A 15,160-nucleotide genomic window follows, 5' to 3' on the forward strand; every position below is an offset into this window, starting at 1 on the left:
CCTCCCTCTTACACCATAGAGTGGACCTTGTCGACCATGGGACTTCAGTTCTTTAATTCAAACTCAATGCCAACCTTATCAAATGTATGAGCTTCAGCAACGAATTTGAAGAAAAAAACAGGCTGCATAGGATGAAAAACGAAAGAGATAGAGGGAGTACAGGCAGTGGTATTGAGACAGAAGACCTGAACTCAAATTCTGGGTTTCTCGTGAAGACTCTGTGGCTTTGCCTAAGTCACAAACAAATCTCACTCTTCCCAGCTGCACAGAGGAGATAAAACTACTTACCTTTCTACATCAGAAGAAAACGGAAAAGATGAGAAGAAACAAAAATGATAAAAGTTATTTTATCAAGAAATATTCATGTTGTCCCTTCACCTGAATGCCTGCTGGATGCCTGCTGGATGCTGAGCTTATAAATGAAATGGTGAAAAACATTTATTGCAATATCATCAAGTCACTTTTGCTTGTAACTCATTTACTCAACCACCTAGAACTTACTGAGGGCCTATGACATTCTAAGGATGGTGACAGATAGAGGCTGTGCTCGTATGAAGCTGATGTTATAGTGAACGAATAAATAAGTAAATGAAAAAATAAAGCAGATTGCCTCCCTTTCTCTCGTCCAGCAGCCCGTGTGCTGCTTTGTTTCTGCTCCATTTCCTAGGCAAACCTCACTCAAATATTTTCCTATTAGGCCACTCAAGTGGACATTCTAATAGATAATCTCAGTGGCCTATGGCTACACTGTTTATTGTAATTCCTCCCTTGCCAGCCTGTTACGTATTCCAAGCACGATGTCCATACCGTTCTTATACATAATTCCCTCCTTATTCATTCAAGGGCCTGTAGGTACTTCTAATTTTTCTAAAGGCATGCAAATTAACTAATATGATTTAAATTCCAGTTCTCTAATCAGTATTTAGGCACATTCAAGATTTTCTCTCAAAAGTGAGCCCACTTCAGATTAATCCTAAGGCTGTTACAGCACCATCACTATGTTAACTATTACTATACATTTTTTTGAAGTATTAAACATGGGTCCAAGAACTCCTGCTTGGTAAAATATTCCAACAGCAACAAAAGAGATATTTGTTAAACAGAATGAAATATTTCTAGCTTAGTTTATTTGATTGTAAGAATTTGACAATGAAAACAGATCTGTAGTTCTTTTAAAACATAATGCATTTCTGACTTGCCACTGACTCAGAGTGACATCTTGTCCAACTAACCTAAAGTAGTGATGCGTCACCCTATTTATAGCACCTACACAATTTTAAAATTAGGACAGTGACAAATAAAAGGGAAAGGGGACATTTTCTCAGGATTGACGTTTGTGAGTTGGTACTGTGTTTAATCATTTGTATTTTAAAATGTTCAGCAGGTTCATGAGAATGTAGAGATTATCTACTTCACTTGACATTTATTGGCCCACAGTTTTCTCATCAGAGACTGAGAGGGTGTGGTAAAACTACACCGGTGATGCATAGAGTTTTGAATGTAACTTTTTTTAGTTATGTTTTTAAAATAATATTTAACCTGTGCAAATGATTGTAAGGCACATTAATACCCTTAAAACTGATTCGAGAATTGAGATACAAAATTCAAGGATATTAATTAATTAACTCTGATGCTGAATATCTGGTGTTATAAACAAGTGTGAATTATGATTTTTTTATACTTATTTATTAGTTAAATAATAAATGAAACAAGAGACTTAGATGGATTTATAGATTTAAAAAAAATCTGTGACAGTGGAGGACAGACTGTAGGAAGCCAATGTCAAATTCTGCTGATATGCACTAGAGTAGTGAGGAATTTGCATTAATGTTGCTTTCTTTTTTCATTTAAATTGATTTCAGTACTTGGTATTACTAGAGAGGAAAAGATAGTCATTTATATTATGACACATTCCCATGGCATAGTCCTCCCTTTAAGATGAGCTACAGTACAGATTCACAAGTTGTGGTCCTCAGGAAAAAGAGAAAGGTGGCTATGGTTGACAAGTATCTTTGTGGGCAAGGTGTGAGCAGGGTGAGGTTGGTATGGTAGGAAGTTGTCCTGGGGACTGTTAGGGTTCTCTTCAAACATAACTGGGAAATAAATAAAGTTCATGCTTGGGAACCCCAGTCCCTAGCTTTGTTTTTTGCAGGGTACCTCTATCTCTCCTCTGTACTGACCTTAAAAACAAACAATAAACAAAAAAACTCTTCATTTTCTCAGGAGATGAGCACCCTAATAGTCTCTTTCTCCAAGTCAACTTGGTCGTCATTCACACCAAGGTGAAAGTGACAACTAACAGATTAAGACTTTCCTTCTGTAAAGTAACTAGGAATTAAAAATAGTACACAAGACTTCAGTGGAGAAAATTTAGAAACACTATCAAGGGTATAAAAAGAGATACTAAGTTGTAAAGAGATGATGGTAAATGCTCTGGGGTGGAATGAGTTCATATTATAAAGATGTTAATTCCCCTTAAATTAATCTTTAAATCAAACAATAGCCAAATGAAAGTTTCTGCTGCCTTTTTCCCAGACACTTGACAAGTTTATTACAAATGTATGCAAAATATATATGAAAAAATGAAGAATAGCTAAATCAGCCCTGAAAAAAGTAAATCAAAGAGGGTAGACTTTCCTGTCCAGATATAAAGACACTCTTCATTAACAAAAATATTATGGAACTGGCTCAAGAACAATAAGAAACAAAATAAATAAATCAGTGCAACAAAATAGAGAGCTCAGAGATAGCTATTTATATTTGGGAAATTCACGTATAAAACATATGATAAATGACTCACTGTTTAGTGAACTGTATTGGAAAAACTGGCTCACTTTGTGGAGAAAATAAAACTGGCTTCCTACTTTCCATAATGTACAAAAAGGCATTAAAGACCTGATTGTGAAAGGCAAAACTGTAGAATAAATAGAAGAAAAGATAGAAGAATATCTTTTGGACCTAGGGCTAGAGAGAGACTTTTTAAACAAAGCCTTGAAAAGTTCAAACCACATAATGAAAAATGTCTTAAATGACATCCAAATTAAGTTTTCTGTTCAACAAAGGACAAATAGACAAAGTTGATAGAACACAAATTGAAAGAAGAGTTTGTCATGTCTACAACCCCAAAGAGAGTAATATTTAAAATATGCAGGGTACTCTTCCAAATTAACAACAACCACAGACGAAAGCCCACAATAACAGTGGGCAACTGATGTAAACAATTAATTCATAAAAGAGGGCAACCCAAGTGGCTACAAGTGTGTGAAGAAAAATACAAATTAAAACAATAATGAGATACTATGTTAAATCCCCAAAAGCTGGCAAAATTAAAGCTGGAAAGTAGCAAGTATGGATGGGGATGTAAGAAAACTGGAACCTTTCTTCATTGATCTGAGAGAGCAGGTGGATGCTGCCTTTCTGGAGAGCAATCTGGCCGTGTCTAGTAAAAGCAAATGAACTTATCCCTGTAACCCAGTGGACCTACTCCTGGGAAACTATTCCAAAGACATTCTAAAAAATGTTATTAAAATGTCTTGGAAGAGGTTGCTTAGTGATGCACCATCACCATCTGTAGAGTGGGCAATTGGGGGTGATGTAGGTAACCATTAACGGAGACATGAATAAGTAAAATGTGGATACACACTAGAAATGGCATGTCAGAAAAAGGAGCTACACACAGCAACACAGGTAGAGTGTAAGACTGTAGTGCTAAGTGAAAGATTAAGATAGAGAAACATTCAGACAAAATAAAAATACCTACATGCACTAAACAATATTTTATGTTTTCTGAGGATGCATATATATTCACAAATGTATATCACATACATTAGAGCAGAGGTCTATGACTGGCACAGAGGTAGTGGTGGGTGTTTGGTGTGGAGGGAAGGAGAATAATGAGGGTGGGATTACAGAGAGAGAGAGAGAGAGAGAGAGAACCTTGTATGAAACAATGATCATGAGTGTTGTATGAGGAATATCATGAATATAATACTTTTTACCTGAGAAACTTAAAGTCCCACTTCTCCTGGAGAGATGTGTACTTTAAAAGAATGCATTGTGGATTTCCAGGCACCATCCAATGAGCTGGGAAATGGTTTTATCATGCAGTCCGTGAGTATTTATTCATTACCTGCTGTGTACCAGGCACTGTTCTGGGTGCTAGAGCTAGTATAGTGAACAAGACAGAATAGCCTACCTTCTGGTTGGCGATTCTGGTTAGCCCTTCCTGGCACTAGACCAGGTAAATTGTTGCATGTACGCAAGATCAACTGTGGGTACAGTCTGTCTGGGGCCTGGGAGCGTGACACTGAGGTTCCCTTTATCTGGGGTCACTTCTGGGACATAATTGAAACTTCATAAGGAAACAACTGAAGAGAAGGCCCATTATGATCTGAAATTATTTCGCACACATACAATGTCTTCAGTTATTTTTTTCCACAGGAACAGTTTTATGTTCTAGCCATAATCTCTTCTAATAGCAACTATTTTTGAGACTCCCTGTATGACTGTTCAGAAATCCTTACACAGCCCCAGAGTAGGTTTTCACGTTAGTGGGTTTTGGTCAAGCTCACTAAAACATAAGATCTTAGCTCCATTAACAGTATCTTATGAATTGTAGTTCATCAGGACCATACAATGAATAACAGTCATGTCGCTGCTATTAAAGACTGGTTTGCAATTTTCTGGCAGTCTATTTTTGTTTCACAACTATTTATTCCCTATTCAAGAACAATAATGAAGCCGGCAAGTAGTACTGGGTCAAATCCCAGCTTTAGAGGTACTATAAAGGCAGTCCCCAAATGACCTCCATGCGTGTTCCTAAAGATATTTAGTAAATTATTTAACATCACAGATCTATTTATCTATTCATGCAATATGTTCCTATTGAGTCCTCGTGTGTGCAGCACTGTTCTAAGTGTTGGAGATACAAATATGGAAGAGACAGAGATTTTCCCCTCAAAAGCATATAATTCAATGATGTCCAAACTAATTTTCCCGTGGGAACAAGATGCTTGTCAGGTTGCCAGGCAAACCAACCAAAGCCTATTTAATCCACAGTGGAGTTAAACTCTAGTGCTGATATAATATTATAGAGTTCTGGATAAAAATGGCCACATCTTACAGTATAAGAAATTGGATAAAGAAGAGTTTCCTCATCTTGGGCTCATGAACATTCCCAAACAAATGTTTGGAACAGGCCTGGTTTTTATTTACTCTTCCCTACCCCTCCTTTTTGCATCATTCTCCTAAGTCCTTCTTCCTCAATGCTCAGTGTCCTCATGCTATTTACTGTAACTTCTCACCTAGGTCTGTGCCATCTCGACAACAAAATGTTTAAGATTCTATAATTATTCACTTTCCTTCTTCCCGTTCATCAACACTCCTGGTCTTTAGCTGTGAGAAGAAAAATTTGATTGAACTAATTTGCACGAATTCACATTCCTTCTTCTAGAAATAGATCAATGCATTTGTTCCCTGCTCATACCCCTTGGAAGGGTTTCCAGACTAGACTTTAGGTGTTATTTAGAAGTCAATGTATTTTTAATAATTTAAAAATTAAATTATTAAAATTAAAGTCAACATATAAACACTATCTAGCCAGATTATCTTCTTCAGACATTCACATATGTACTAAAAATTATTACAAGATTTTTGGAAACATCATTTGAGACTGTGTGTTGTTTAGAATGAGTCCAGGTGAAAATATCAAGATGAACTACTATATCGCTATATTCTTTACATACTTGCATGTCAAGAAAAATAATGACCAGATTATTTTACATGAATATTTCCAAACTTCAATTGATATTGATTATAATTCAATGAAAAAAATTTGAAGGTATATTTGTGCCTACCATAGTTGTTACGATCACTTTTAAAAAGTCACAGAATGGGAGGAAAACAGTGCTTAAATTAGCCAACACTGTTATTTTTAAAATATATCTTGTTTAGGATTCAGCATATTTAAAAAAAATGATGTAAAATTATTTTTAAAAGTGGAATTATCTCCAAGCTATCATGACTATTTATTTTAAAGCAGAGCATATAGGACACAAGTCCTTATTTCTGGTCACCTCTAATGAGATAAGCATCTATGAAGCTCAGAGAAAAATGAGTCCGTGACCAAAACGCTTACTCAGTTACTATAGGAGATCAAAAAATATCATACTAGATCTGAAGTATACGAAGACAGAGTAATTGTTTTCTTTGAAAAATATGTAGGGTTTAGAAAATTTCTAGGATTTATCTGTAAAAGCACCCTCTGGGCCCTAACAGTGACGTTTTAGGGAAATACTTACATATCAAGGTGGGAAGGATTGGAGGTGGCGTTTTGTGGGCTCCTATGGTGGTTAGGTAGTTCTCAGAAGACAGTACTGGAAATTAGATAATTGCTGATGTCATGGTTGTCACAATTAGAAAAAAAAATTGATGTCCTGGGGGCTATAAAAGCAGCAGTTTCTACTTTCCCATCACAAGCAGAATCATCGAAACAGGTAAGTGTTTCAGCAAACTCACCATGATTGGTTTGTTTGGTGTGATATTTCGTGATACTTAACTTTCTTTCCCTTTTTGTTCTTATTCTCTTGATACCAGGTGCTTCTTCCTTGCCCGCCAGTTGCTTGAGTTAGAGTCATCTGCAATGGCCATCCTGCAGAAATCTGTGAGCTTTTCCCTGATGGGGATTCTGGCTGCCAGCTGTCTTCTCATTGCTCTGTCGGTGCAGGAAGGAGCAGCTGTGCCTCTTAGGTCTCACTGCAGGCTTGACCAGTCTGTCTTCCAACAGCCGTATATCACCAACTATACCTTCAGGCTGGCTGAGGAGGTACTCATCTCAATCTCTCTCTCTTGCATCTTATCTACTTGGAACCTGAATAGTTCTTAAAATTTTCTTCAGAGTATATTTAAGATTTAAAGAACCCATTGTGTATCTCTACTGACAGACCAAAGATCATTTTCTTCGTCTCTTCAAAGACTCTTTGGAGATTGGGCTTTACCAGAAGACCTACCATTTTGGCCTTTAAAATACATACATTGAGGTTTACCCCAAAAGGAGCCATTTAGTAGCCCATCTGGCTATCGATTTTTCCCTTTGCTCCTCTGTACGTTATTTTAAACTCAGAAATACATACATCTAAGTTCTTTCTTTAGTCTTCACGGGGCTGCTCTAGGGAGATGGGATAAGGTACATCTCTATTTACAGGCTTTTTTCCTATTTTCTTGATGTCCGAGCATTGAGTCTTTTCTTTTCTTCCAGGCTAGTATGGAAGATAACAACACAGATGTTCGTCTCATATCTATGGAGAAACTGTTCCGCGGAGTCAAGGTAAGTCATGTAGTGATGAGTAGGGCAGTATGTCATCCGTGGTTATTTGGAACGATGGTGATGAGGGTTTGGGTCTTCTGACTGCCCTCTAACACAACCTCTTCTTCTTCACTTTTGCTTGCAGATGAGCCAGCGCTGCTACGTTATGAAGCAGGTGCTGAACTTTACCATTGAAGAAGTGCTGCTTCCCCGGTCCGATCGGTTCCAGCCCTATATGCAGGAGGTGCTGTCCTTCCTGATGAAGCTCAACAACAAACTAAGCCAATGCGTAAGTTCTTCTCCCAGCCCAAGACCGCCTAAGGCTGCCTGCCTTCCTTCTTCCATTTAGAGCCCTTTCTGCCCCCAACACTCGTTGCCCCCTCCAACACTGGCAGTCAGAGGGGTCTCAGCAACAACACCAGTATAGGAGTCATTTGGAATCGCAGAATATTTGTTTTTGTTTTAATTCAGTCACATTTTGAGTTTATTGTGATCGATGGGATCTGAAAGACAAGTGCTTAGAAAGCTCATTTGTCCTTGGGGAAAAGTAACTCAGGTTATGTAGATGAAAAAGGTGTTGGGGGCTTTAAGAAAGAATGTCTAGAGTTGGAAATGGGTCTGCCAAGTATAAGTTGGTAGAGGAAGGGGATGGGAAAGAGAGAAAAAGGGAAATGGGAAATTTTAATGGTCTGTGGTGGGTGGGCAAAGACTGCTGCCCTTTGGATGCCATAGGAAGAGGCAAAATCAACGGTGTGTGAACTCTATGCCTCTGAACATTTAAAACTATGAGAAAAGTTTTGAGTGAAGTGGGCAGAGCAAAGGGGACCTAGTATTTATTGAATAAGGCCTATTGTTCATACAAGACATTTTATGTATATTTCTTATTCTGAGCATGCATTTTTGGTGAGGTACATGTAGGGCTTTAATCTTGACAGAATTTGCATAAACCACTCCACTCTTTCCACAAACTTAAACCTCAGTAGGAGTTCCCAAAGGTGAAGAGGGGTCCCATGTAAAGGAAATGACTGGATTTTGGTGTCCAAGGGAATTCAAGAGCTCAGAAAATCTAGGTCACTGGTGAAATCTAGGTCATTGTAGGCAAAAATGCTAAGAACTTTAACTTCCAGTGAATGGTGACATACCTCAGTTAGGAACAGCGAGGTTCATAGAGCATCAGTACAGCAATGTTAAAATAAATACTCTGTTTTGCATTTTGCAGCATATCGAAAATGATGAGCAGCATATTCACAGAAATGTGCAACATCTGAAGGACACAGTGAAAAAGGTATTACTAATAACTGTTAATGCTAAGTCATTGAATAGGAGAGAAAAATGTTTCCTTTTTCTTTCATTTCTTTCCCCCCTTCAAGTTGTGACACTTTATTCTCCTACCATTGGGTTGACAATTTATGTGCATATGTAGATAGATGTGTCTATATATTTATACATAAATTTCCAAATTTTGAAAATCATAGAGCTCTAGAACTGGCTGGGGGTTAGGTCATCTAATGTCATCACCCCATTTCTGGGGATAGCCAGTGGCAGTCCCAGGGCTAGAATGCATCCAGGTCAGCACTCTTCCAACAGCAATATGTGTTAGTTTTAGTATTTCTTAGGGAAATTTAAGATTCCTACTGATTCATGTAATCTGACGATGCCCTTGTTCAAAACCAGAAAAGGGCCTGGGGGCAAATTTATTTGAAGTGATTTTTGAAGCCATTAATTTGATGATTTAAAACTTGGAGAAATAAACCCAGAACAACCATAACAAAAGAGCTGGACTTGCATATAGGATGAATTTCTGGAATGATTGATACTTACATTTAATTATCGTAATATAATACCCAAAAGCTATTGATTTTAATTTAAAAAAGGAAGACTGAACAACCCCCAATTTCCTTTATGCAGTTTCAAATGGAATGAAAATATTAACAATGGATTTAGTATAGTGAAATGGAAGTCCAAACTGGAAATCTTCTTTTCTTCCCCTCTCTCTCTCTCCCTTCCTTTCTAGTCTTCTCCCTATCTCAATACATCCCTAATGAACATCTATCTGGTATAGGCTAGTGTGTATTTCCACAGCGAATGATACTGGCATGTGGCCTATGTGGGGCTAAAAAACAATAGAAGGTTCAGATTAGCACTTGTGACTCATGCCAAACGCAGAGGAATGATTGGTAGCAGCGAAAGTGATGCTCTTGCAGACAGGTGCAAGTAAACCTCAGAACCATGAAGGCTCTAGACTGATGACATTTTCCGTAACAAGCATAACCACAATTCCTCCTTTTTGCCATCTTGATTTTTTTTATAAAGTATTTCTTCCTGAGTATGATTTAATGAACACGATTGTTTCTTCCTTTGATACATGTGGTGTTTGTAGCTTTTCATTGTAGAGATCAGTTCCCTTGTCATAGAACTATTACCTAGATGTAAAGGGCTGAATATTAGCATGCTATGGCCCTTCTAGTTGGAAAAATTCCTGATGTCAGTTTACTTTGTTTTTAGAAAAGTGAAGGGAGAGAGAAAAATATGATGTTGATCTGTGTGGGAACACAGAGATTTGAAAGCTTTTACTCCATTTTGAGAGAAGCAGCTTTTGCATTTGCAATAGGTTGCCATGTGGAAGAGTGGTTATGCTTTTTTTACCCTGTAGCTCCAGAAAGCATAGGTGAGAGAGAGGAATGTTGTTCAGAGAAAGTTCAACATGAGGAAAACCTGGCCAGGGCTGTCTGACATGGCAGGGCAGTCTTGGTAGGTATTAATCCCCTGTCATTGGAGGGAAAAGCAGAGAGCAGGCTATAGTAGAAGAGATGACAGACAGTAGGGCGACATATGCTTGAAAATTCTTTACAGTTGTGGGAGTCTTTAAGATATAAAACATATCCCTTGGCATTATATCAAAGGAAGTGTGGAAAGGTGAAATGGTGGAAGAAAGCAGGAAGAGAAAGGAGAACAAAGTATAGAGGACATTTAATAGATAAGGTGAATGTCAGAGGAGGTATGCTTTGGACTTGAATTTGGGTTCTCTCTCTTGTCGGGTTTGAAAGCCTCATTTGCATCTTACTTGGATGGAGGAGGAAACAAGGGATGTTTCAACCTGCGTCTGGCTTTCTACTAATTAAAGCAACTGAATGAGACTTATTTGGTATTTTTCCCACAAAAGTGAAAACATTTTTTTTTTTCTTTCCCATTGTCAAGAAGGTGAGAAAAGAAAAAGCCCATGTGTGTTGGTAAATGTTCAGTTTTGATTCAAAGCTGTTAAATTGTTATAAATAATTGGTCACAGATACTGGTAGTCTTGGAGCTTTGAGGTAGGGCAAAGTATAATGGATAGCACCCCGGCTCCCACAGCACAGCTTCCATCTGCTTGCTCTGTTAGTAAGTGGTTTTAACCAGCTTCATGAGTGTGAGGTACAACTGAGATTGATGCCTGTTGGTGCTCTCAGTTCAGAAAGCCATAATGTTAAAGTCTTTGGCAAATCCCATTATACTCTTGCTAACAGGGTATTACTATTAATCCTTTACAAAAGGCTACAGTTTGGTCTCTGTCTCCAGAAATCTAACCAGGCCGTCTCCCTATAATTTGTTCCTCTTTTAAAAACAGTATAATAAATGCTCAAATACTCCTGTTTCTTATTTTCACAGCTTGGAGAGAATGGGGAGATCAAAGCAATTGGAGAAGTAAATTTGCTGTATGTGTACCTGAGGGATGTCTGCATCTGATCACAGCAAAGCTGGAAGAAGTAACAATAAGATTCCCAGAAGGAATTCCCAGAATAAAATTCCCCCCCAAAGGAAAATGGGAAGCCAAATTCCACAATCATGGGTAGATTCTAAATTAATAAACCCCTGCTTAGCTTAAATAGGAGAACAATGTCACTTGTGTCCTTGAGACCAGAAGGTAACCCTTCCAAACATAATGAGATTTATTACTAATGTAATGTTTTATTGTAGTTGGTATTTTATACACAGAAATCTATTTCTAAGCAATTATATATTCCCACAAAAAAGTTTACTTCCCATTCCTTTAGGAAAAAAAAACCTAAGTGACCTTGTTTTCATAATTAATAGTTTATATTTATGAATTTATTTATTGTTATAAGTACACATTTTATTTATGTCATTTTACTAATATGGATTTATTTATAGAATTATATGATATTGTAACTTAAATATAAGGTTAATATTAATATTTATGACAATAATTATGGATCTAGAATATGTTTATTTGAACTCAATAAATACTTTGATATCCTAAATCTGTGGCTTTGTAATTTTTTCCCTTCAATATCATCATCATCATCATCATCATCATCATCATCATCCTGTAATCATTCTCATTTGCTGAATTTGCCAAAAACCTTGTATAAGTGACCTTATTTTTGACTCTAAGCAAAGGAGGTGGCTATTAGTATTATCCCCATTTTACAGATGAGAAAACTGAATCAGAGCCATGTTAAAAAACATAGTGCCGGAAAAAACAAAGGAGAGAGAGACAACCAAGATGGCGCAGTAGGTAAACGTGGTGTTTACCTTCTCTCACAACCACATCAAAATTACAACTAATTTACAAAACAACCATTATCGAGAACCGCCTAAAATCAAGCTGAACTGAAGCCTTTCAACTAAGGATGTGCAGAAGAAGCCACCTCCAGACTGGTAGGAAAGTCAGAGATGCGGAACGGGCTGCTCCCACACCCGCGTGTGACCATTAAAGATTGGGAGGGCTATTTTGGCTGTGGGGGTCCCCCATCCTCTAAAGGAGCAAGAGATCCAGTTCCCCCCTCTCCCGGCCCAGGGTTCCAGTGCTGGGGAGAGAAATCCCCATAATTTTTGGTTGTGAAAATCAGCGGGGTTGTGTCTGAGTGAGACTGAATGCAGCTGCACTCACAGGCGCTCCTCTTAAAGGGACCGCGCACGGACTTACCCACCAGTGGAATCACTCGCTCTGGGCTCCAGCGCTGGGGCAGCAGGGACAAATGGTGGGGAACTGAGTTGTCTGGCTTGGGACGGGGGCTGGAGAGCCAGCTTTCTCCTGGACGGGGGAGCTGGCAGAGGCCATTGTTTCTTTGTTGAGCCCTTCCCTTTCCCAGCATGGGAACACAGGCAGCTGCCATTTCTGAGTCTCTACCATTACCTCGCTGTGCCCTGGTGATTTGAGACCTGGTCCCGTCTAACTTTTGGACACCCCAGAAGCTTTCAGTGGCTTTTTTTTGTGTAGATTGCCTGCCTTGGCTCCAGCTATTGACTTTCCTAGGGTCTCTAAAAGGTTTGTGGAACACATACAAGCAGCATCTGGCTTGAGCATGTACTGTACCTCTGGCTGAGAAGCCCTAAGCTGGAACTAGCGGCAGCTGGTCTTGGTTTGCAGCTTGGCCTCTCAAGGTGCTTCCAAGTACAGCACAGGCAGCACCCATCTGTGTTTCTTTCTGGCTCCTGCTGGGTGGACCTGGGTAGGGTACTGGCTGTGGCTGAAGTAGACATACAGCAGATCCCCTCCAAGGTGGTCCTGGGGTTGGCGCCCCCAGTGGCCAGCTTCAAAATGAGCTGGAGCATCACCCAGCCACCTCCAAGTATGACACACACAAGGGGTGGATTGGGAAGACACCAGAGTCTTGCTGAGGCAGATCCTGCCTGTAGGATCAGCCCCTGCACAACAACTCTGCCACTGTAGCCATAGCCAGTCCTCACGACAAGTGAGCCCAAGGGTCAGTCCCTCACATTGATGTGCAATTATCAACAGAGGCTCAACTACAGGAGGAGGGCACACACAACTCACACAAGGGACACACCTGGAGTGCATGACTCTGGTGACCAGAAAGACTGCGCCACTGAACCCCACAGCACACCTACTACATAAGGCCACTCTACTAAGACCAGAAGACATAGCAGCCCTACCTAATAGATAGAAACAAACACAAGGTGGTAGCCAAAATGGGGAGACAAAGAAACATTTCCCAAATAAAAGAACAGAACAAAGCTCCAGAAAAAGAACTAAACAAAATGGAGACAAGCAATCTATCAGATGCAGAGTTCCAAACACTGGTTATAAGAATGCTCAATGAGCTCAAGGAGAACTTCAACAGAGAGATAGGAAGCATAAATATGGAGATGGAAACCATAAAAAAGAACCAGTCAGAAATAAAGGGTACAATAATGGAAATGAAGAATATATTACAGAGAATCAATAGTAGATTAGATGAAGCAGAGGATCCAACCAGTGATGTAGAAGATAAGGGAGCAGAAAACATCCAACCAGAACAGCAAAAAGAAAACAGAATCCAAAAAATTGAGGCAAGTTTAAGGGGCCTCCGGGACAATATCAAGTGTACCAATATTCACGTTATAGGGGTAGCAGAAGGAGAAGCGAGAGAGCAAGGAATTGAAAACTGATTTGAAGAAATAATGACAGAAAACTTTCCTAACCTGGTGAAGGAAATGGACATACAAACCCAGGAAGCACAAAGAGTCCCAAACAAGATAAACCCAAAGAGGCCCATACCAAGATATATCATAATTAAAATGTCAAAGGTTAAATACAAAGAGAGAATCTTAAAAGCAGCAAGAGAAAAGCAGTTAGTTACCTACAAGGGAGTTCCCATAGGACTGTCAGTTGATTTCACAACAGAAACTTGGCAGGCAAGAAGGAAGTGGCAGGAAATATTCCAAGTGATGAAAAGCAACAGCATACAACTAAGATTGCTGTACCCAGCAAGGCTATCATTTAGAATTGAAGGGCAGATAAAGAGCTTTCCAGATAAGAAAAAGCTGAAGGAGTTCATCACCACCAAACCAGTATTATAAGGACTCTTAGAGGGACTTCTTTAAGATGGGAGGGGGCTTAAGGATGGGTGAAAGGGGAAGGGATTAAGAAGAACAAATTGGTTGTTATTCAGTAGTCATGGGGGGGTGTAGGGTATAGCATGAGGAATATAGTTAATAATATTGTAATAACTAGGTGTGGTGCCAGATAGGTACTAGATCTATCAGGGCGATAGATAAGGATGGGGTTGGGGGCAGGGTGAAAAAGGTGAAAGGTTGAAAAGGCATTAAGAAATACAAATTGATAGTTAATACAGTATGGGGAATATAATCAACAATGTTGTAAAGATCATATAAGGTACAAGATGGGCACTGGACTTAAAAGGGGGATCACATCATAGACTGTGTAGATGCCTGACCAACGTGCTATATACCTGAAGAGCTGAAGTAGAATAATATTGAATGTCAACTATAACTAAATATATAGGTATATATAGTCACGGGATGTGAAGTAAAACATAGGGAAGATAGTCGATGGTATTGTAACAGCTATATAAGATGTCAAAGGGGTAGTAGCTTGGGGGGGTGAGTTATCACTTTATGAGGGTTTTAAATGTCTATTATGTTGCTCTGTACAACTGAAACTAATAAAAAATAATTAAAAAAGATATTGTGCAACTATAAGTAGTGATACTCAATGAGCTTGGTCTATCTGATTTCTAGGCTCTCTGCTATATTGTCTATATAGATTTATTTTGTTGATGCAGCATATAATTCTGAAAGAGAAAGATAAGAAATTGAGAAGAATCCATCTGCATTGTTAACAGTTTGTGGATAAAAGAAAGAAGTGAGTATGCTGTGGAAGAAATACAGGGAACCTCTATTGCTGTCGGTGAACCACTTTAGTTCTAGTTCAAGCCTGTTAGGGAAGGCCTCCCCCAGTTTTCCTGTACATCAGGAAATACAGTAGAGGGGAAGCTGACTGAGTTTGGGGAGTCTTATCTGTTAGTGGTGTTCAGGACTCATGGAGAAGTCTTGTGTGTGGAAGATAAGCAAGATATTAATGAAGCACACTGAAAAGAGAGTGAAAGCTGT

At 38.9% G+C, this 15,160-nt stretch overlaps 1 protein-coding gene across 1 annotated transcript; it reads left to right on the forward strand.

The window, feature by feature from the left end:
- The first annotated feature begins 6,640 nt into the window (after positions 1-6,640).
- IL22 (interleukin 22) lies at positions 6,641-11,026 on the forward strand. Its single transcript, XM_019748934.2, has 5 exons — positions 6,641-6,823; positions 7,256-7,324; positions 7,449-7,592; positions 8,523-8,588; positions 10,949-11,026. The coding sequence occupies exons 1-5, from the start codon at positions 6,641-6,643 to the stop codon at positions 11,024-11,026; spliced, it is 540 nt and encodes a 179-aa protein (XP_019604493.2).
- Positions 11,027-15,160: the final 4,134 nt, after the last annotated feature.

The sequence above is a fragment of the Rhinolophus sinicus genome, linkage group LG02 (genome assembly GCF_036562045.2).
Source record: "Rhinolophus sinicus isolate RSC01 linkage group LG02, ASM3656204v1, whole genome shotgun sequence".
NCBI lineage: Eukaryota > Metazoa > Chordata > Mammalia > Chiroptera > Rhinolophidae > Rhinolophus > Rhinolophus sinicus.